Raw genomic sequence first — 24,316 nt, forward strand, 5'->3', positions numbered from 1 at the left:
AAAATCCCATTTTCATCAAAAAACAATTTTGACAGTAAAGCAGCCTTAATGGACATCTTAGAAACGTATATTACAAATATGTTTTTGCTACTGGGGCCCTCGTGCACATATGACATGATAAATAAAACCTACAACTCTAGAGGTCTTGCAAAGGTTGGTATTGTATACAGAAAGATCTTGCCAATTTACACTAGGAACAGAGATGTAAATGACTGAATTAGCAGGGACAGTATGACAGGGGATGGATCACTTAACAGCTTGGTTCTATTCATTCCCTCTGAAGCATCTGGCACCAGCCACAGTCAGAAGCTAGAATACTGCTAGATGGATCATTGGTCTGATCCAGTATGGCCATTCTTATGTTCTTAACTGAGGAATACAGCTGCTGTCTGTTTTCCAAGTACCCCATTGCAAATTTCAGGATAGGAGACATACCAGGGGCAGGGCTGAGGTTGGAAGGGTGGGTCAGTCAGAGGGAGCCTAGCTGCATGTTCTGGGCAGTGCTGCTGCCCGTTAGCAGCAGAGGAAAAGTTGCCTTATGCCAGGGACTGCTCCAGCCCTGGAGGAGCCCAGAATTGAGAAGGGGCAAAGGTGGCTTTAACCTTTAGGCCAAGGCTTAAGCCACCTTTGCCCCTCCACTTGTTCCTGGGTTAAAGTTCTGTGTTGTGTCTCAAAGGACCCAGAGTTCTTGCCTGGAAGATCTTGCAACCTTAATATTGCTGATGTTCAGAACTTGTGAAAGCCATTTACCGTTTCACAAAAAAGTATTCCTTCTGCATGTCAGAAGTCCCATTTCACTGGATAGTTCATGAGAAATTAGGATTACTAAAATGATAAATTTAATAAATCTAACAATTGCCTCTAAGAAATGTTGCCAATTCTATCTAATAGTGACATTTCTTTTAATGTAAAATCAAATCTTTGTTAGTGAATCAGAAAGCCTAGCTGCAAAACATTTTGGGGAACAGGAGTTCCTTTATTTAAAATGCTTGAGAAGCCACTTGATAATAACTTACAATAGATTTCTGATATTATTCAACAATACATTTCTCCCACTGCCAATGAGTCTAACAAGGCATGCAGTTGATGAATGAACTGCTTAACAAATTATTTCTGAATGAGTTTTTGTTAAACATATTCTGGTTAAAATTAATTATTGCCTTCTTTGAATAGTAGAGGTACATTTCTGATACATATCCCCATAAGATATGACCCTGATAAAGATGTCAGAGAAATAACTGTTGGGGCTGGATTATGATAGGGTCTGGATAACTTTAGGACTATAATGTTTTAGCTACGTGTGTTAAGATCAACGTGATCAAACTTCATACTTCAGGGCATGAAGCTGATCATCACAGGGATCAGGAAGGAATTCCTCTATCCCTACAAGCAATGTTGCATAGCATTTGGAATGTATTTTACCTTCTCCTCAAGCTTCTGATAGTGGCTTTGCCAGAAACAGACTACCAGGTATGATCATTGTTCTGATCTGTTATTGCCTATGTAGGATATACTTTGGAGTAGCCTAGCTGGCCACTGGAGGTCACCGTTTCTCTAGAGAAATATCAGATAGAAAATCAACACTCAAAACTCCCTTTGAAAGAGACCAGATAACACTATCTGGAAAACTGTGAAAAATCACATTATTTTGTTTTCATGAAAAACATCCACAGAGATAACAATAAATAATATTAATTTAAATGACAGATTGGCAAAATTGTTTCTAAACTTGTAGTTTCCCCACAAAGATTCAGAGCAACTCTAAAAAGGTTGCATTTTTATACTGATAACATTTCACATGATATAAATCTATAAGTTACAGAGAAGCCCATGATTCAGATGACTAGCCAACAAGCAACTGCCTGTGCTTACGAAGACACAAGCAGGCTCTCTCATATTGTCCATTTCACCCTCCTATAAACTAGACACTATTGAATATAGGCTACTAGACTGGATGGACCCCTGGTCAGATACAGCACAACAATTCCTGTGTTTCTAAATGGGCCTTCAGATCGGAAATGGTAGTTACAATGCTTTGCTTAAACAAAGGCAAAATCTGTCTCTTCCTTTGCGTCACTTACCTGACATACGGAAAATCCAGTAACCTCTATAAAGTTGCCACAGCTCAGTTCTAAAAGAGTTGCAGTTCTATGAGGAGTGCATCTTTCTGTTTGCCTACTTCCTTTTCTTTTGTTTCTTTTGTCCTGCATGGTTTTTTTTGCCTGTCCTTCATGAACTTCTCATTTCTATGCAGTTAGTTCATTTACCATATGATAGCCTGTAGTATATTAATGGGTTGGTTCTGAGATCTGTAGAGGCAGGTACACATAGGTCTACTTCCAGCTCTGACTTTTGCACTGTCATGATTACTATCCATTATATTATTATGGTCTGTAGCACATGTACATAATACTGCTCAAAAGAAAAAAAACATGTACAGTGATCAATCTGTCTTGGCCCCTTTTACATGTTTGGAATGTATTTCATTATTCAATATCCTTAAGAAAACCATCTCATTTTGAACAGATACAACTAGTTTTTTAGCATGCAAAGAGAGAAGGTAGAGAGTTTGCAAGATAAACTTCAGAAAAAGGCTAAATTACTTCCTTGTAATTGGTCATTGAAAGTTGTATTTAGAATTGGCAGAATTCAATTTTTATTTTTCCAATTCATTTTTATCCATTTATATTTTTAACTATTTGTATTTTTACAGCTGTTGGGAGTAGCATTGGGATTAGGGCAATGCTGACAGCAGGGGGCTCCCTATGTGGCTGAGGGGCCAAGGGAGGCTGCGACCATCACAGCCCTGCACAGCAAAGACCCCTGGCCAGGACTAAGGAGAAGGATGAGCTGCTGTGGAACAGTTCCTGTCTGGGTACTGCTCCCACACTCCTGGCACATCAGTGAGTGAGTGGATCTGTGACATCAGAGCTGCAGAGGGCTCCCTGCACAGCTAAGGGGCCGGTGACACCTGACCCCTGAAGGCACAAAGAAGGCTGGGGTGCAGGTGGGGCACAGCAGAAATCCCCGGGCAGAGCTGCAATGATGACAATGAGTCCCTGATGTGGGGGTGGCCATCCTGCTACTAAATGGCTCCTGCTCGGGGACAGAACTATTCAGCAGCAGGATGGCCAACTCAATGGCTGGGGATGATGCCTCCTCCTCACAGTCCTGACCAAGAGTCTCTGCTTTGCAGGGGAAGGACTCCAGTTTTCCCACCCCTTGTGCCTGCAGGGATTTGTACATCATCAGCCCCACTTACTCCTCTGCCTGCACAAGGGGTGGGGAAGGCTGTTGTTCTGGTGCAGCAGAGCAAAGACCCCTGGCACTTCCAGGTGGGGGGAGACAGAGAGGAGGGGATCTGTCACAGTGGGGCTGCAGACTGCTCCCTGCACTGCTGCAGCAGTATTAAGTAGTGGGTTGGCCTCCCACACAGCCGGGGCCTTGTCCTTTTCCTCCTTGCAGTCCTGGCCAAGGGTCTCTGCTCTGCCCCACCGGAACCTTAGCCTTCCCTCACAACTTGTGCCTGAAGGGATCAGCTGTCACCACTGTCATGGAGCTGCTCCCTCACTCCTATAACAGGGCTGCCAAGGGCTCCCTGCATGGCTGCAGAGCCAGTGACACCTAATCCCTGCAGGCATGCTCACTATTAGTGATGGGGAAAAAAAATACTGATCCATTTCAGTCATCAGCTGAAATCGATGTTCATTGACGGTTATCGATTGAAATTGTAACTAGGCTTGTCAGGATTCACTTCCAACAGATCCAAGCCCACAAAAACATGCCTGCCTCCTCCCAGTGGTGTCAGTCTTCACTGTGGCTAAAGGCATTTTGGGCCTTGGGTCAAAAAGTAACTTAAGACTGAGGATAGCCACAGAATGAGCTAGGGCAGAGATATAAGAGAGCTGGGGAGAAAATGATGGAGTGTGTCCATATGCCTCTAGAAATCATGTTTTCCAAATACTCTAGGGATCTATGTACAAGCCTATTAACTCAACTTTACTGTAGGTGTCTAATTTACTTAACTCCCATGTTCTACAAGTCACCAGAAAATAAATTCAGTACAAATAGCTAGTACAAATAAAGAAAATGAATTGCATACCCTTTTAACAATAATTAAATGAAAAATAGCTCCACTACCTTTTGACAAGCCACCTCAATTAGGGACATAGATTTATTATATTTCAAACCCTAGTGTAAAATTCCTTCTTTGCGGTGTTCACATCTGGATCCAATTCATCATACACTACTTTCAATTACAAAATCTTTTATAATTTTTTTTTTTTTACAAGGATTGATGTTAGTTAAAATTTAGCCATCTGCTTACTGCAATTTAATATTTTATTGTTTATTAAACCAAGGACGTATGAGGATTAAGATGACGGATGTTACTTAATGTCAGTAAGACGACGAGCTGGCGTGATGATTCAATTCACTAATATAGTATTATATGGCAACAATTCTAGTGCTCGAAGCCCTCAAAATGACATCTAAATCTGAAGATTCTGAATCTTGTTTAATGATGTGACACAATGTTATATGTGTCGTTAAGACTCCTTCCAGAAAGTAAGGAGGACAGATTTCCCTTCCTGGTGCCATGAGAGAATCCATCACTCATGGCAACTATATTACAGCAAATAGCCAACTTCAGAAGTTCTGTGTTTTCCTGATAATGGTTCTCCAACAGTGAATATTGTTTTCTGTAGGTCCCTGAATTAATAGGGACAGAGACAGAAGGTAAATCCAAGGGAAAACAGAAACAACAAATAATCTGCTCAAAAAGGGGGATGTAGGATTTGACTATGGGAAGTCTGGCTGAGACATGCAAAGGATCTTCCTGAACTTTTACCCAATTTTAGAAGCTGATCTGAACCTACATTTTTTGTGGTTCTGAAATGCTCAGATGAGGATTTTCCCCCACTTCAGGTTTCTGACACTAGACATAGAAGTTTTAAACTAAAAGGCCCTAGTCAAATCATTCCCCATCAATGTTCCAACCCCAAGACACCTGTTATATATGCACAAAATTTAAAATATTGGTTTAAGTTTATTCAAACTAAAAGGCTTAATTCAAGACTTCATTTTAAAATTCTTTTAAAATCAGTTTTCGGACAAAATTTGTGGGGATTCTGGGGTGTTTATTTTCTGATGAAAATACAGCAACTGAATTTTCTGACCTTTCAGAGCTAAATTTATTTATGTTATAAAACAGAAGTCACTTTTAATGGAGAGCGTAAAATAACTATAAATTTAAGTTGAAAACATATTCTTGGAGATGAATGTCAAAATACCCAAATAAAACATCTTGTTTAGACAGGCAGTAGAAATTATTATAATGAATATACAGCATTTAACAACAGAGATCAACAAGGAACACACATTTTAGGTTTTATTTTTCCTAACTTAAGTTCAGGGTTCTTTAAAGGTTGACACAGGTTCTCTCTACTACTTGAATGCTTCAATTAAAAAGAAGGTTAAGGGGGCACCCTTTCTTCTCTTCCTGAATTTAATAGCACTTATAGTCTTCTCTGAAAGAGCATAGATTCTACCATACCAATGTACTTAATTGTATGATACCCCATAAACTCTGTTGCAGTAATAACTATGATTTTCATACCCAATTTACATTTTTCAGAATTTTGCCTATATATTGGTTTTGCTTTGAAAGACCTGCCAATGTCTCAATGCAATTATTACAGTAAGGACTAAACCTGCAATAAAAAGACATGATTCTGAAATCAATACACAAACTAAGAGACTGCTCAAACTATAATACTTGGGAATTGTGTTACATGAAAAATCTATAATTATGCCAACTGGAATGCAACAACATTTGTACAATACTTGAGATTTAGGGTGCACTCGTCTGTATCTTAAAGAATCACTGTAACATAGTTAGGGCCAAAATCTGACCTATTTAAAACTGTTATAATGCAGTTCCTGACCTTTAGATTCTAAACACCTTTTAATTTCTTTTAAGTCTACCAAAGACAGACCCATACTGTGTGTTTGTGCATGCATGTGTTCATCCGTGCATCGCTGGTTTGACAGTAACAACTGAATAGACTGCTAGAGCTAAGCAGATTATAACTAAGCGTGTTTATTTATATCACCATAGCCCAAGAGCCCCAGGCTTGCACCAGCACCCCATTGTGCTAAACACGAACAAAAAGATCGGTTGTAAGCTCTTTGAAGCAGGGACTAAGTATAAAACAAGAGACAACAGACGGATACAGACAAACAGTGAGATAGTATTGGTTAGCATGATATAGGCAGTGGTCTCAGCACACCAGCAGCCTAGCTGATGTCAAGTTTTCTGTAGACATCACAGAAAAGCAAAGTTTTGAGGAGGGTTTGGAAGAATGATAATTTGTTAGTTTTGTGGATGTTTATGGGGCGCTCCACCCAGGAGTGAGGATGACAACACAAAAGTGCTCGTTTGAAAATTTAACATATAGAGAGATGACAGAGATGGGAGTCAATAGACCACAAAGAGCCTTGAAAGTGAGGACGAGTCATTTACGCTTATAGCAATGGAGGGATGCAAAGAGAGGGGAGACATGGTCAAAGCGATGGGCTAGGAAAATAATTTTTGCCGCAGCATTCTGAATGGATATAATATGATGTTCAAGGAGTAGAAAGAATAAAATTGAACTCTTCTGTAGGATATTATGCCCATTGGAGTGCGAAAGTAAAAGTCTACTTTGAAAAGTAGGTGGCAGTGTGGCAGCCTTTAATTTGAGGAACTAAGGAATCTGTTGCCACAAAATGCATTTGAATCAGTTCTGTCAGCTCTCTTAGGAATCTCAGGGAGGTGTATATCTAATTTCCTGAGCTAACTCAAGGCTGAAATCAGCTTGCTTTCTGAAAGTTCCCATCTTTTCTGACATTGTCCCCCATGTGTGTCTTTCCTGGACCCAGTCTACACTTACCTCCAGGATTCGGCGGCAGTCGATGGGAGTTACGCAAGCTATGCAAAAAATTTGCATAACTCCCGTCGACTTCTGGGCTCCTTCTGCACTGAGCACTCAGTCGATCCAGAGAAATCGATCTGACGGCAGCGACTTTGCCGCCATCAGTGTAGCCGTAGCCCTGACCTGCCTCTATGTGTCTCAAGTTTTTGCCTCTGACAGCAAATACAAATGTATTAAAAGACAACATTTCTGTAGGTTTGCTGCCTAACAACTCCACGAAAGCCCTCTAGGTGTTTCCTGACTGCATCCTTAACAAGCTTTGTTGCACTACCTCCTTTCACATACGTATTTTCCTGACTGCTGAGGTAATTTTTCTCTTTCATTTTGTTTCTCTGTAACTTCTAGGAAACAAGCTCCTCACACACGGCAAGAGAAGCCTTGAATTACAACTTCACAGCAATGACTTTTATAGATAGTTATGCTCTGTGCTAAGCAGATCACAGCTCTCTCTCCCGTCAGTCTTTTTTCCCCAAGATACAAACACAATCATTGTTTTGTCAACCTCTTCCAAAAAGGCTTCCCTTATTCTTTTAAGGTGACAAGTTAGTTAATTCTTCATCCACTCAACACTCTTCATACTACTCTATTTTAAAAAAAAGTGTTTAACCAGAGCACCAAATACATATCATGTTCCTTCTCATTGGATGTCAGTGTCATTTGTACCTTGTTATGAAAGATCTTGCTGTAACTTTTCCCCTTCTTATCCAATTGCATTGTTTACTTTGGGCCAGATTTTCAAAAGGTATTTTGTCTCAGACAGATGCATTTGAGAATCCCACAATGCATCTAAGCAGGCTAGGTGACGAACTCCTATTGAAATCAATGGCCTTTTGTTCAAAATTCATGTGCTGTTTTCCTTTGAAGTGGACATTCTTAAGAATTCTTTACATGTCAGAAAGCAATCTTTCAAGGTTACCTGGAACTGTTCTTGATGTACTCTGATTTTCCAAGACTAAACTTTTCACTTGCTTCCAGTTTCATTCCCAAAATAATTTTGCTTCTCACTGCATCACCGATCATTGCTTAGGTTCAACTTATTGACAGTCTCCACATCTTCGATTATGTAGGTTTAGTATGTTTACTTCTCAAACCACACACCAAAATATCGGCCCATTTATGTTTGTGATGACTTCTGTTGGCTAAGTTCAGACCTACCTGTGTGAGTGGACAAAACTCCAAAGTGTGTTAATAAAATACTCCTATACTGGTCTCCACTATATCCTAACCCTCCCCCCCACCACCCCAAGAATACATTTTGTATGCAATTAATTGTCAAACATATTGCTCTTTATATGGATCTTCATTCTAGGTCCATCTCCATTTGTATCTCTGCACAGCTAAGCAGTGACATCAAGCATAATTTTTTAGTATTGCTTTTATTATGTAATATGTACTGCATTACAGTGTAATACGACGATTAGGAATATAAATGGATTTTCCCTTATATAGCAGGAAATATTTGGTAAATGAATTAAAAGAATTAGGAAATCTGTCTTACTAGGTTCCAGACTGTTACTGCCTCATGCCATGCAAAGCAACATCCCACTGCTGAAATTATCCATACGGTAGACTTGTATTGTACAATGTATCCCTCGTCCAAAAATTAATCAAAATAAAGAGCACCCCTGCTTCCAATTAAGTCATTTGGGGAGGTTTAATGCCTTTCAAAAATCAGGCCACATAAGTTTAATAGTCACTGAAAAACGTCCTTCCATTTACTACTTACATCCTACAGCATGTCTACACTGCCAGCTCCATGGGGATTGATGCCGCAGGATCAATTGAGTGGGATGTGAAGACCCACTCAATCCATCCCAGAAGTGCTCTTCTTTCAACACACTTAATCCATCTCCCTGAAAGCAGTAAGACTGCACTGACTGGAGGGCATCTCCCATTGACACAATGCAGTGAAGATGCAGTGGTATGACAACATAAATAAGTTGATGGGAGATATGGAACTACAGTACGTAGCTTGCATATCTCACGTTGACTGCCAGCTGTAGTGTAGACCAGGCCTCAGATTGCTAACACTGGAAAGATATTCAGAATGTCTCCTTTCACTATTTCTGCATTATGTTTATTTTTTGCACTTCACTCAGACTGGACCCTGGCATTAGTTTCTAGTAAATTTTACCCTCTGGTTTTATTGAGTAAGGCTGTTGTGTTTCAGGGGTAAATGATAAAGAGAATTGTTTAATGAAAATCTCTTACTCCCTCACTACTTGCAATCCAGAAGAACATTCACTAAGTTAAAAAATAATAGTTATATTAGGCTTTTATTTACTTTGCAAAATAAATATTTTGGCCTACAACAAAATGCCAGTGACACCTAAAACTACGAGCATCAGCATCTTCTAACTACAACCCAGAACACAATAGGGGTCCAAAGTAAACATGATTTTCCTGTAATCTTTTTATCAAGTGTTAAATTATGCATTATTTACATTTGAAGATCATAATTTACATAACAGTTTGTTGAAAAGATGGGCAGGATTACATAATCACCCTATTTCAGTTCGGGGTGGTCTTCCCAAGTGATCAATCACCACGAAATATAAAGTAAGTGAAGTAGTAAAAAGTCTCTTTTATAAATATAAAATTAATCCAACAAAAATCTTCCCTCAAAGCTACAATATGTGAAGTTTGATGTTGATATTCTATTAAGAAACATCCTAATAATTAGCATTATAGTGCTTGAAGGTACAACATGCTGTAAAATAACATCACAGGCTAGATTAAGGGAGCTATTTAGAACAACCTATATCTTCACAAATTATAAATAGCCTAATCAGATCCTGTGTTATATGAGCAGCTATATTAATGCCAGATATTCTGCCTCTGTAGAAAGCTGCTTCTCTGAAAAACTTTGATGAGGATGGTCTGAACAATGAGCCTCAAAGAATGATTAAATTCTTTCTGTTTTCTCCCTTTCTCTGAAAATTTCTCTCATGCTGGTACAGTCCTTACCTCCTGTTTCTACAATATTTCCTGTGGAGTTCACAGTACTGCAAAAAAAAAAAAAAAAAAAAAAAAAAAAAAAAAACCAAAAACCCACATACTTACATCTCCATCATTAAACTAGCTATTCAAAATTTACATAGCTAACTAAAGTAATGTTCCTGACACAGCTGGTACCTTAGCCATAAAGTAGTTAGTGTGGTAGATAGTAGTTTTTAATGATGATTTCATGATGAGAGTGATGGACATAATCAAGAAGTGATTGGTGTTCTTCTACATCAACTGACACAACTAATCAACTTTTAAACACTGCATGCACCTTCTTGCAATTCCACTGAAAGGAAAGTACATCTTATCACACTATAGACAAAAAAACCCTCCCTAACAGCAAAGAGTAAGAAAACAAAATGTAAAGCTTGAAAACAACAAGCAAACAAGCAAAACATAACTTCTCTATCATATTGCTTTCAAGCCACATTTAAGGGCCTGATCCTACAAACATTAACTACTGTATTAAAATCAATGGGCCTATTCAGGTAAGTAAGGATTACTCACATAGTTGAGGTTTTTTATGATTGGGTCCTTATATTATAAACTGTGAGGAAACTGCCTTGTTATGTGTCTGTCAGATGCCATGTATATGAATGATGCTATACAGAGCATATATTAGTAACAGCTTCACTCTAGTATTGTTTTTCATAGAAAACTTTTCTTCCAAAGTCCCCATTACATTTAGCACTATTCAAGACCTGCTTAAGGTATTTTGCCTCTCAGGAATCAGACCTGGCTAATATATAATTAAATAGGATTTAGACAAAAGTTAGAAAGGGATTGATTCAGACCATCAAGAACAATGGTGTGCAATCTGTACATGTTGGGGGTAGTTACAACCTCCTCTATAGGAAACCACCAGGTAGCAGCAGCTTTAAATTAAAAGCAGGGCTCCACAAGACCTCTACCAGCAGAAGATCTCTGCTGAATCAGCATGTGTTCTGGCCCCACCCCATCTTGATAGACCCTACCCATTTTGTGGGCTGTCCAAGTCACAGATTTTAACCCCTCCACTCCTGGGAATGAGAGGGTTGGTTTGGTCCTTGTATTGCACCAGATTGACTTGTTGGTAATAGGGGCAGCAGCACAAGTTCTGCAGCATCTACCAACAGAACTCAGGGAATTCACTGACCCCCAAGTCTTTATTATGGCTTAAAACATTTTGTTATTTTCTAGCGAATATCACGATGGTCTTTTTACTAAAAATGTAACCTCACATTTTTAAAGTAAAGTCATGAGTGCAACTACACTGTGGCTATGTCTACTCAACGCCATCAGATCCATTTATCCAGTTCGACTGAGTGGCAATGAAGACACGTTCAATCAATCTGGAAATCAATCTACTAAAACCACCTCCAGAAGAAGCGTAGTGCTGCGTCGACAGGTACGCATTTCCAGTCGGCACAGAGTAGTAGAGACAGCATGTAGAACAGAAGTTAGGAAGTTGACGTAAGTTATGCAAGCTGCTCTACGTAGCTTGTGTAACTCCTTTTGACTGCCGCTGAATTTGCAGGTCAGTGTAGACTAGGCCTTAAAAATTCAGTAACAAGTCAGATTTTTGACCATGAAATTAATCTAGTTTCCAACATTTTTAAATGAATGACAAACCTAAACTGATGACACCAAAGATAATTTTACATTAATACTTTTAGAGGCTTGAAGTATTCTTTCAGTTATGAGCAACTGTATTTTTGAAGAGAGTGTTTACATTATCAGAGTGTTTACTATAAAAGGTTTGTGCACACAGTAATTGAAAAGTTGAAGGAACACGCTTCTATTTATCATACTTAAGTAGAATAAATTATTTTTTACCAGATCCCAGTCTATGCTGCGGAAAAACGTGTGAGACTTGATATCAGAAAATCCTGTCTGTGGCTGGCAGCCAAGCCTTTCTTTGGGATCCTGTGGAAGACAAGAGAAAACACAATCAAGATTGTGTTTCTTTACACTTTTTTTTTTTTTTTTTTTTTTAAATTGTTCTGTCACAACTCCCCAGTTTTTCACTGACTCATGCAGATTATATGAGGTTAGGTAGCAGTATATAAACTATTGGTAAAGTAAGTTAAGGCAATCTAGTTTTCTAAACTTCATGAGTTTCAAAATTCATTTAAGACTGGTTTTTATTTTACAGCATTTCTCCTGATACCAAAATTCTGAATTTACTTAGTAAATGTGCTATTTTCCCTCACTGAACCAGATAATAATTTCATTGACTTCACTTAGCGTACCTGTATTAGTAAGGACTACTCATTTAATAACTGTTTGCAAGCACAGACCAATAGTTAATTATCTTTGATTTTGTACTCAGTTTCATTATAAAAGACCATTTCACTAAGTAACCAACCTGCTCGTAGGTTTTCAAATTAAGTTCCATGCTATGAAATTTTCACATTAAAAACCCAGCAATTTAAAAGATGGTTTTTGGTAGCTATATGTCCTGATTTTGTGTTTTCTTTACAGTAAGTAGATACACCTCTAAGTTATTAATTAATTTATGTTTTATAACATGAAGCTCTGAGCTATTGAACTTAAGAGAAATAAGTGTGGTAAAACTTACCTTGTTTAAAAATCCTTTTAAGACATGAGAGGCCTTGACAGACAGAAATCTTGGAATCCGGATTGGCTTTTCAAGGATAACTATAAAAAAAGAGCAATCTGTTTTGTGCCTCATAATAGAGCATCAACTACAATTTTAATAAATTTTTATTTCTGTTATTTCCTGGGCAATGTGCTAATATGGCAACTATTTAAATGATTTCTGCTAAATTCGCCAAGCTTTAAAACTTTTTTTTTTTTTTAAATGAAGTCACAGACTCAGACTCTAGGGTCAGAAGGGACCAATATGATCATCTAGTCTGACCTCCTGCACAGTGCAGGCCGCAGAACCTCACCCACCCACTCCTGTAATAAACCTCTACTCTATGACTGAGTTATTAAAGTCTTCAAATCATGGTTTAAAGACTTCAAGGTACAGAGAATCCACCAGCAAATGAGCCGTGCCCAGGCTACAGAAAAAGGCAAAAAAAAAAAAAAAAACCCAGAGCCTTTGCCCATCTGCCCTGGGGGAAAATTTCTTCCTGACCCCAAATATGACAATCAGTTAAACCCTGAGCATGGGGGCAAGACTCACCAGTCAGACAACTAGAAAGAATTCTCTGTAATAATTCAGAACCCACCCCATCTAACATCCCTTCACAGGCCATTGGCATATCTACCACCAGTAGTCAAAGATGAGTCACAATTGCTATTCTAGGCTGTCCCATCATACCATCCTCTCCATAAATTTATCAAGCTCATTTTTAAGCCAGCTAAGGCTTTTTGCCCCCACTGTTTCCCTTGGAAGGTTATTCCAGAACTTCACTCCTCTGATGGTTAGAAACCTGCGTCTAATTTCAAGTCTGAACTTCTTGATGGCCAGTTTATATCCATTAGTTCTTGTGTCCACATTGGCACTGAACTTAAATAATTCCTCTCCCTCCCTGGTATTTATCCCTCTGATGTATTTAGAGAGAGCAATCTTATCTCCCCTCAACCTTCTTTTGGTTAGGCTAAATAAGCCAAGCTCTTTGAGTCTCCTCTCATAAGGCAGGTCTTCCATTCCTCAGATCATCCCAGTAACCCTCCTCTGCACCTGTTCCAGTTTGAATTAATCTTTCTTAAACATGGGGGACCAGAACAGCACACAGTATTCTAGATGAGATCTTACCAGCGCCATGTATAACGGTGTTAATACCTCCCTATCTTTACTGGAAATACCTCATCTAATGCATCCAAGGACCACATTAGCTTTTTTCACAACCACATCACATTGGCAGCTCATAGTCATCCTGTGATCAACCAATACGCCCAGGTACTTCTCTTCCTCTGTCACTTCCAACTCATGGTCCCCAGCTTATAGCAGAAATTCTTGTTATTAGTCCCTAAATTCATGACCTTGCACTTTCATCCTATTTCCATTTCTATTTCTATTACTCCAGTTTACAAAGTCATCCAGATATTCCTGTATAATATCCCAATCCTTCTCTGTATTGGCAATACCTCCCAACTTTGTCATCTGCAAACTTCATTAGCACATTCCCACTTTTTGTGCCAAGGTCAGTAATAAAAAGGTTAAATAAGATTGGTCCCAAGACCGATCCCTGAGGAACTCCACTAGCAACCTCCTTCCAGCCTGACAGTTCACCATTCAGTACGACACATTGTAGTCTCTCCTTTAATCAGTTCTTTATCCACCTTTCAATTTTCATATTAATCCCCATCTTTTCCAATTTAACTAAATTCCCCATGTGGAACAGTTATCAAATGCCTTATTGAAATCTACGTAAATTAGATCCACTGCATACCCTTTGTCTAAAAAGTCTGTTATCTTCTCAAAAAAATGAGATCAGGTTGGTCTGGCACGATCTACCTTTTGTAAAGCCATGTTGTATTTTATGCCAACTACCATTAACCTCAATGTCCTTAACTACTTCCTCTTTCAACTTTTTTCCAAGACCTTGCATACTACTGAGGTCAAACTAACAGGCTTGTTACCTGAATCACTTTTTTCCCCCTTTCTTAAAAATAGGAACTATGTTAGCAATTCTCCAGTCATACAGTACAGGTCCTGAGTTTACAGATTCATTAAAAATCTTTGCTAATGGGCTTGCAATTTCATGTGCTAGTTCCTTTAATATTCTTCGATGGAGATTATCTGGCACCCTCAATTTAGTCCCAGTAATCTGTTTCAGTTTGGCTTCTACCTCAGATGTGGTCATTTCTATCTCCATATCCTCATTCCCATTAGCTACCCTACCACTATCCCCAAGCTCATCATTAGCCTCGTTAAAAACAGAGGCATTACTTTCTCTGGTTAATATCTTTTCTAAAAGTAATGTAAAAAGGACATTTAAACGACATAACTCAGAAGAGAAAACCAGAGTATTCATTTTTATGTTTTCAAAAACCTGGAGGCAGTGTATCCAGTGGTTAGAGCAGGAGATTAGAAGTCAAGACTCGAGTGCTATTGCTGGTTTGTCATTTGACACATTAGTGATCATGGAGGCAACTCACTTCAACATTTAATTCCTGCTTCCACAAATGTCAAAGGAGCATAACAGTACTTTTCTCAAACTTTGCAAGGCTTAACCAATTAATGTCTGTAACTTGGATCCTCACATGAAAGATGCTGTGGTAGCATGACATTTAAAGACTTTTGGAAAATTCTAAATCTCATGTATAATTTTCTTCATCCCATTGTCATCGTGATAAACACATTGAATAAAGGCTTTTCATCTCCTCAAAGTCCTGATCAAGTATTGCATTTTTAAACAATTGAGGAAATATTACACTGGACCAGAGGTTGTGGTGATTCCCCATTGTCTCATTACAAGCCACCTTCTTTCATTATACGAAGAAAGAGGGTGATTGGAATGAGACAATATATATATTATTCCCCTCAAGGCATAGTTTGGAGACTAGTTATGCACTTTAATCAGTACACAATGATCATTGAGGCTGCTCACATTGGCACTCAGATTGGTTGCTAAGAGGTATTTCAGAATGAGTCAGAGTTTAAGGCCAGAATTAAATATCACATGCCACAAGCACCATCTAGCATTTACACACTAACTCCAACACCCAAAGTATTACAGCCCACAAAAGACTAAACTCTTACATATCTCAGACATAGAATGGGAGGGACTTAAGTGCACCAATGCCTGAGGTCCCTGCAATAGCAAGCAATTTTACTAAGTGAGATATACCCAGAGAATCCTGGTGAGTGACTCACTCCCCAAGCTGTAGAGGAAGGCAAAACCCTAAGGTCACTGCCAGTCTGACATGGAGGAAAATTCATTCCAACCCTCTCTTCTTTCTCTCTGAAACTATGTGCATGCACCTTTGTAATTCACTCTTTACCAACAAGGCATTTTCAGCATCGCTCCTGTACTTGAAAATGGTTGTATACATTGCTACATCTGATTAGAATAATGGGTACATTGCTATCCATGCAAACCAGTTACTATTGAAGTAACGTATGACATTAAAGTCACTCTAAGGAAACAGAAAATTTATTAGCAGCAAAACTACAGGTAGATATGATTGCTGCTCAGAAAGTTCCCCCAATGCCTTCATATAATAGTTTTCAAAAACCTTTCCTTATTCTGGACACAACCTAGCAGAGATACTGTCTTATGCACTGACTCCCCTTCCTTTAATGACCCGCCTTTTCTCCCTACTGATAACAGCTTAACATCCTTGTGGCAACTACAGCAATTGGTTGAGTGGAAAAGTAAGGTGTTGTTAGCAGCCTTTGATACAATGAGTGTTTTGCCCTTTCTGAAGAAAGTCAGTCAGGCTGTCTGCTGGGTCTTCATTTCATCTCTCCCTCCCACCTGTTTTGTTTCTCTTGACTGGCACCCAAGGCGAGCCAGCTGCATGTGACCAGTCAGCTCTCTAGGAGACCACCACCAAGTCTAATACTATTAATAAATTTTACATTGTCTGTATAGGATTAATTGTACATTTGGAATAAATGTATAGATCAGTACTCTTGGGGATGTAACACTGTAGGAAGCAACTAGCAAGTGTAAGGTCTGAGGCCTTGTTTTTGGATAAATAGTAGCAGCTATACTAGAGAGACAGCAGCCATAAGCTAAGTAGCATGTAGTCCCATGTTCACATTCCTGAAATTACATCAAGACAATGAATTATCGTGCTATTAAGAAAGTGCTACTGTCCTAATGGTACTTACCATCAACAGATAAAGAAACATATCTTAAAAGGTGTAAAGAAAACTTTGTTTAATAGCATTCTGTCTGGCAAGGAATCACTTTAACAGTTGTGGCTGTAAAAGCTACACTTTTTATTGTTTTGTCTTTATGGTATCCACTTCCCTATTCTTTATTTGAATGATTTCTGTCCGGTTCTTCGATTGTTTGTCTGTTTCATAACTAAGCATGCACTATTTAAATCAATTAAGGTGGTAGGATGTGATTGGTTAAAGAACTGTTTCGTAATGGGCTAGGATTGGTGCTTTGTAACACTTTAGTTCAAAATGACTGGTTATGGTACAGCTAACTAAGCAGGACCCAAGTTTTAACTATATAAACTGAGGTCCAAAAGGAAGTTATTTGGAACCTAACTCCAGGACACAACCCAAGATCAAAACTGCCAAAAATCAACACCCCGCCAACTGTATTTACAGAAGCTCAAGTCCCAAAATGATCTAATCCTGAATGGGCACCAGAAGTTTGTCTGCCTTATTGGAAGTGGTGAGCATTGTATGCTTAGCGTGTGTATTCTGTTTTGGTAATTGTTAATAAACAGAGAAAAAGGATATCACTGTGTAAGTCTCCTTCACTGGTCCTGCAAACCAGCAGAGAATTACACCTGAAGTCCTACAAACTGGGAAAGGGTGGGTACTTCAACTAACCAGGTTATGCCAGCAACCCTACGGCCTGGGAATGGGTGACCCTGAGCCCTAGAGTGTGAATTGGGTACGGGTAAATGCCTTTTCCCTCAAGCCCTACGGATTGGGAAAGTGGGATAACCTTAACCTGATGATACCTGATGATACTCCGGTTTGGCCAATGTACATATCATCAGGGAAAATGTTCCTGATGGCTTGTAGTCCATCTTTATGTGGAATATTGGTGTACAGAGCTTCTGCATTCATAGTGACTAGGATAGTGTTTTCTGGGAGATCACCAATGGATTGTAGTTTTCTCAGGAAGTCAGTGGTATCACGAAGATAGCTAGGAGTACTGGTGGCATAGGGCCTGAGGAGAGAGTCCACATAGCCTGACAGTCCTGCTGTGAGAGTGCCAATGCCTGAGATGATCAGGGATCCAGGATTCCCAGGTTTGTGGATCTTGGGTAGCAGACAGAATAATCCGGGTCGGGGCTCAGTGGGTTTGCCCCTTTGCCATGTACATTGGACAAACCAGACTGTCACTATGCAAAAGAATAAATGGACACAAATCAGACATAAAAAATAGTAACATCCATAAACCAGTAGGCGAGCACTTCAATCTCCCAGGACACTTTGTAGCTGACTTGAAAGTTGCCATACTTCTACAAAAAAAAACTTCAAAAAACAGACGTCAGTGAGAAATTGCAGAGCTGGAACTCATATGCAAACTTCACACAATCAGACTCGGTCTGAATGGGGACTTGGAATGGTTCTCTCATTACAAGAAGTAATGGTCACTGTTCACATTCTCACCTTCTAATCAATGGTTGTGAATAGGCCTCATCTACTCTAACTGAACTGACTTTGTTAGCACTTGCCCTCCCCATTGTTGTTTCTTACCTTTGGATGTATATATATACCTCCTATCTGTGATTTCCATTTCATGCATCTGACGAAGTGGGTTGCAGCCCACGAAAGCTTATGCCCGCAGAAATTTGTTAGTCTTTAAGGTGCTACAGAACTCTCATTGTTTTTGCTGTATACAGACTAACACGGCTACCCGTCTGGAAATTTAGTGTTTTGTTCTTCCTTCCTTCAAAGGGATTCAAGAAAAAAATTGAAACTCCAAACAACAAATCTTAAATATACCTTGGAAGAGGTAATCTTCAGTGTTCATGTCTGGATTGTCAGTTATTATATCAAATGGAGATCTTCCTGCCATCATTTCAAACATCAGGACACCAAGAGCCCACCAGTCCACACTGAACCCTATAATCATTTAAAGAGCACATTTTTATAAATCCTGGGTTCTTAGGATACTGCTACAATTACATTTATTGTATCATCTATGGCAATTAAGGCCTGATTCTGCCAAGTGCTGAGAATCCTAAGCTCCCACTGAAACCACTAGTAGTAGGACTCAGTGCCTCACAGAAATATGCACTAATAGAGCATTTTTGAAAAAAATTAGTAAAGGTAATTTGTTCAGGAACTTGTAGATGGGCCATAACTGTCCATAAGATAGTGGAGCTTCAATTAACAGTGCCAAGATAAAGGTCAGTACACTTCTTAAAGGTGGAAGGTATTTTAGGATTTTTGAAAGTTGTGAATGTTACATTACCATATAGGTAAATGACGGCACTCAGGTATTTTCCATCTAGATAGGCCACTTCTCAATTCACAATAGTAGTTAAGAGTGCTCCCATTAACTACTGCTGTTTTGAATTCTATGTTCTCTGCTGCCAGACACCCTGATCCAAACAGCTACTATATCTGAAAGCTCAAACCAACATAAAAGGGTTAGGTTGTGTTATTTGCTCTATAGCACCATGCAGGAGCTCTATTTCAGGAGAAAGGTTACCCCTTCTGAAAATGTATTTTAATAGAAGCTGCACACCCATGACCATGAGGGTCAAAAAAACACAAACTGAAGTACATCTGAGAAAATTAAAATAAAACATCAGAAAACACATCTTGCTTGCACATAGAGTAAAAACATGTAAGCCTTATTAAAAACGTACTCAGTGCAGTGAAATTGGAATTTAAATTAAATTAATGATTCACTGTAATTGAACTGTTACAAGTTTATGGACCAACTCACCATATTCTTCCCCTCTTAGGATCTCAGGTGCAATGTAATTTGGCGTTCCACAGAAAGTGCTTGTAGTGTCACCAGGGCCCAATCCTTCCTATAGGAATAAACAAATTCAGCTTTTGAAAGTTAAATTCTACTTGCAGGAATTTCTCTTCAACCAAGCTTTTGAAAGCATTTTAACCAGGAGTCTAAGATTCCGCCCTACACCCATGGGATTTGAGGGGTCAAGGTAGTGATAAGACTCCTCCCAAAAGCTCCAACCATTCAAGGTTGGCTTTTTTTTTTTTTTTTTTTTTTAAACAGCCCTTCATCAGTGGTAACTGTGTGTGATGCTTCTAATCCTGACAGTGTTTAAATTTTTTTTTTTTTTAAACCAAGAAAAAAGTGTGTCTCATTTCTGGGGGATTAGGGAGGTGGTTTGTTATATTTTAAAGACAATTTTTTTTTTTTAAATAAACAATTGCTGCCTTTTAACTCCAGATTGTGAATTTTAGTTTCAGCACAATCACCTGATAAAAGTCCTTGAAAACTGGAGTCCTATTTATCCTTTCAAGAGGTATATCACAAGCAGTGACCATGTAAGCTCCCGCACGCTGCCCCACTGCCAATGTGCATCACAAACTGAAAGAACCCCTCATAAGACTGAGAAGGTAGCTCAGTTAACTTGGTCCATTCAATCCTGGGACCCTCTGAAATCGACAAAAAGGGTGCTAGTTGTGTGCTGGTTTTGGGGATTTGGTAGTCCACCAGAAACTAGACAGACCTTCTTCTCATTTCACATAGACCAACAAATAACTTGGAAGCAACAACTGTCAGCAAGTATTCTATCATCAATGATTTAGATAATGGCAAAGAGAGTACACTTATTAAGTTTGTGGACAATATCAAGCTGGGGTTGCAAGTGCCTTGGAGGATAGGACAAATTGGAGAACTGGTCTGAGGTAAATAGCATGAAATTCAATACAGACAAATGCAAAGTACTCCTCTTAGGAAGGAACAATCAATGGCACACAGACAAAATGGGAAATAGCTGCCTAGGAAGGAGTACTGCGGAAAGGAATCTGGGGGTCATAGTGGACCACAAGCTAAATATGAGTCAACATTACAATGTAATGCTGTTGCAAAAAAAGCAAACATGATTCTGGAATGTATTAGCAGGAGTGTTGTAAGTAAGACAAGTAGTAATTCTTCCGCTCTACTCCGCATTGATTAGGCCTCAACTGGAGTATTGTGTCCAGTTCTGGGCACCACATTTCAGGACAGATGTGGACAAATTAGAGAAAGTCCAGAGAAGAGCAACAAAAATGATTAAAGGTCTAGAAAACATGACCTATGAGGCAAGACTAAAAGAATTGGGTTTGTTTAGCCTGGAGAAGAGACGCGTCAGAGGGGACATGACAGCTTTCAAGTACAGAAAAGGTTATTACAAGGAGAGGGGAGAAAAATTGTTGTTCTTAACCTCTGAGGACAGGACAAGAAGCAATGGGGATTTAGGTTGGACATTAGGAAAAACTTCCTAACTGTCTGGGTGATTAATCACTGGAATAAATTGCCTAAGGAGGTTGTGGAATCTCCATCATTGGAGATTTTTTAAGAGCAGGTTAGACAAACACCTGTCAGGGATGGTCTAGATATTACTTAGTCCTACCATGAGTGCAGGGGACTGGATTAGATGACCTCTTGAGGTCCATTCCAGCCCTATGATTAGCGTGTGTCAAACCAGCAACCCAAAGGGAAAAGGGTAATATCTCATTACAAGCCCCTTGAGCACTCTGACCTCCATAGTTAATTAATTTAATTGAGCTTCTTAATCTCTGCTTTAACTTCTTTTTTTATACCAATTCATTTTAAAATCAGGCTACTAATACCTTCTGTAGGGCTGTATCTGCCTGCCTCAGTCTCCAGATACAGGTCACATTTGATCAAAATTTTTGAAGTAATACTTTTAAAAATGCTATTCAGTGCCAAAAAGTTCCAGGGCCAATACTGATATATTAGAGATTTTCAATCCTCCAAGAGTCACAGTAATTGAAAAGGACTAATAGAATTCAAATATACAGGACCATAAAAATTAGAGCTGGAAAAGACCTATTGTATTAATTCATCAAGGCCAACCCCTTAGAAGTGCAGGGTTAGTTTCCTAATAGAGGTCATATCAGATATGGAACAGATTAAACTTTTATTAGAGAATATTTAAAATTATAGAACACAAATTGTTGAATACACATTATAAATACCCCAGCCATACCAGTTCATGTTTGTCAAAAACAAGGTTATAACCATGAATTGCAAATGGAGGAAAAAGTGATATGATCCGACAATTGTACACAGCAGAAAATACAGATGAGGGTTAGTAGGTAAGCATATAATACAGAAAGAAAGTACACTAGTTAGTTCATCAGTTCAAAGAACCCTTCAGTCTGGTCACTTCTCAGTTAGTGGTCTGGATCATATTATTCTCATATTGGTGGTGGTCTAGTAAGGTGTTCAATATAGTGGTATTGGAAACCATCAACTGCTGCATCAGCCTGGAGTAGTGTCTGGGCACCTTACAGTCCTGGCACACAGTCTCATTCTTGGGGTCCCAGGCACCCAGTGATCCAAAGATCAGCATGTGAATGGCAGTGGAGTATCCCTTTTCTCTCAAGGTATCAGCGTATTTCTCCAGTTTCCATTCCTGTGCCTCAACGAAGGCAGCAATCCAATTCTCGAAGGTGATCATCACGGGAACTATGATAATCCACTTCTGATCCTCATCAGTGATCACAACATTCAGTCTTAGCTGGCAATTGGAGTCCGGAATAGAAGAGTTAACGAAAACTGTTCCACAGATGCCAGAATTGCCTTCACGAATCTACTGTGCACAGCGTTGTGGCGAAGTTCTCATGCTCTGGAATAGGGCTTACAGCTGCACGGGACATGAGGCAAAGTGTCTCATTCTCAGTCATATCTCTGGCATCACCTTTCTCTACATTTCATCTTAGTCAAAAGGTCAAGAATCAACTGCTATCTAACCATGGGATGGACCCCCTCATGGCTTTGGCTCCCAAAGTATTGCAATAGAATGTGATTATTCTAAAATAAAGGCTAGTTACAATTGATTTTCTTCAGTGGAATTATATGGGTGTAAAAGCAGCCTGGCATTACCTGATCCTGGGATTGGAAATTAGTTAACAGTTCTTTTGTTAATACATATGAAGGAACAAAATTCAGCACTCATAGCTGTATTGAATCTGTAGGTCTAACAGAAGCAAACAACAACTATTTTTGTCCTCAAATTCAGCAGTATGACCTGGAATACACACAGGCAGTAGATTTGTTGAGTAAGGTGGTACTGTTTTTCAGAAGTCATTTTTCAGCACAGAACTGAAGAGTGAAAGTCTAGGCTCAATTAACACCAACGTTAATCTAGGTAAATTCCATGTCTCAGATTTACCCTGGTGTTGCTGGCTGCAGAATTTGGTTCAACAAGATTATTTAACAGAACCAGGTTAAAATATAGAGATTCACAGGAGAATTACAAGGAAAGACAGAAAATCAGAGATGAATCTTACCTTGCACATGCCATAATCTGTTAATTTGATATGACCTTCTGCATCTAGCAGAACATTGTCTAGTTTTAAATCTCTGTAGATAATTCCTCTCTCGTGTAGGAAGTTCAGAGCAATACAAATTTCAGCAGCATAAAATCTTAAAGAGGGGGGGAAAAAAAGAGCCCCACCCATTACTAGAAGAATTACACAAAAATTGGCAAAACTTTAAAAATTCAATGGAAGTTTTTTAAACCAAAGGAACAAAGAAAGAAGGAAAAGCTAACAGAGTATGGCTTCTCACCATGGAGAAGATAAAAACAACAAAACCCCTAAATTCATTCAAAAGCAGCTGTTATAATCAAAATGTGAACACAAAAAAAAAATACAGCCATTGTCTACAAAGCTAGAGCTCCCCCCCCCCCACCCCCGTTTGATAGTGAAAAAGTATTTGTTTTTCATCCTTCCATCCAATGTTTCTCTAAAGCTAAAAAACTCAAATATGGGGTATCAGAACCGGAATTCTGAGCTGGTAAAATCTACATCAATTACTCTAATGCAGTGACAAGACATTTGTCTGTAACGCCAAGACTTGCAAGATAGGGGTTTACTTCCCCATTAGTACCATTTTTTTCTTTGGTTGTGTATAAAACACCCTTATTAGGGTTCACTAAAATACTCACATCAGCAATGCATTTCAGAGAACTGTTAATCAAATATAAAAGCAGTGATAGTTAGTAGTTCCTATTATCAAATGCTTTTTTTTTTTTTTAAACTCATGTCCTTGTAGAACACAAAAGGTTATTTATCTTTCAAATGAATTGCTTTCCAAATTGAAAGTTGAGCTTTTAATTTTTTTAAAAACTTTCCAAACCACCTACTGTAATTTCCCTTGAAGTTTTTATATTCTCTTATTAGCATTTAAGATAAACTTTTTTTTATGTTGTGCTAAGTAATGATACTATCAGAGAATTATTAGATTTATCAATGCATTAATAAGATACCTTGCATGTTCTTCAGGAAGTTTTCTTTGCCGTTGCATATGAAACATGAGATCGCCCCCATTTACATACTCTATGACAAGAAACAATCTGAAAATGTACAATACAATACAGTTAATGGATTCCAACTATTTTTTAGTTCTGTAAAACTGACATTTTTACCAAGGTCACAGTTAATATTCACTCTAACAACAAAGTCTAAAGTTAAAAATGTTCCTCTCAGTTGCCCTCTGATGTTATATAAACTTATAATTACAACAATGTTAGTTAAACTTGTAATTACAATAAACATTAATAACCATTTAGAAACAAAA

General features: G+C 38.7%; 1 protein-coding gene across 3 annotated transcripts in view; it reads right to left on the reverse strand.

The window, feature by feature from the left end:
* Window positions 1-24,316, reverse strand: part of PRKCZ (protein kinase C zeta) — a 146,772-nt gene that overhangs the window by 16,289 nt on the left and 106,167 nt on the right. For 2 of the 3 annotated variants that reach the window (XM_067567163.1, XM_067567164.1), the window contains 6 exons: window positions 24,006-24,092; window positions 23,026-23,161; window positions 19,478-19,565; window positions 18,526-18,645; window positions 12,541-12,620; window positions 11,796-11,885 (listed from right to left, as the gene is read on the reverse strand). In XM_067567163.1, coding sequence (XP_067423264.1) covers window positions 11,796-11,885; window positions 12,541-12,620; window positions 18,526-18,645; window positions 19,478-19,565; window positions 23,026-23,161; window positions 24,006-24,092 — 601 coding nt within the window. Of the gene's footprint in view, window positions 1-7,890; window positions 8,130-11,795; window positions 11,886-12,540; window positions 12,621-18,525; window positions 18,646-19,477; window positions 19,566-23,025; window positions 23,162-24,005; window positions 24,093-24,316 lie in introns of all 3 variants that reach the window. The other variant, XR_010923481.1, reaches the window with a different exon arrangement.

The sequence above is a fragment of the Emydura macquarii genome, unplaced genomic scaffold (assembly GCF_026122565.2).
Source record: "Emydura macquarii macquarii isolate MOO-44397 ecotype Brisbane River unplaced genomic scaffold, CSIRO-AGI_Emac_v2 contig_2768, whole genome shotgun sequence".
NCBI lineage: Eukaryota > Metazoa > Chordata > Testudines > Chelidae > Emydura > Emydura macquarii.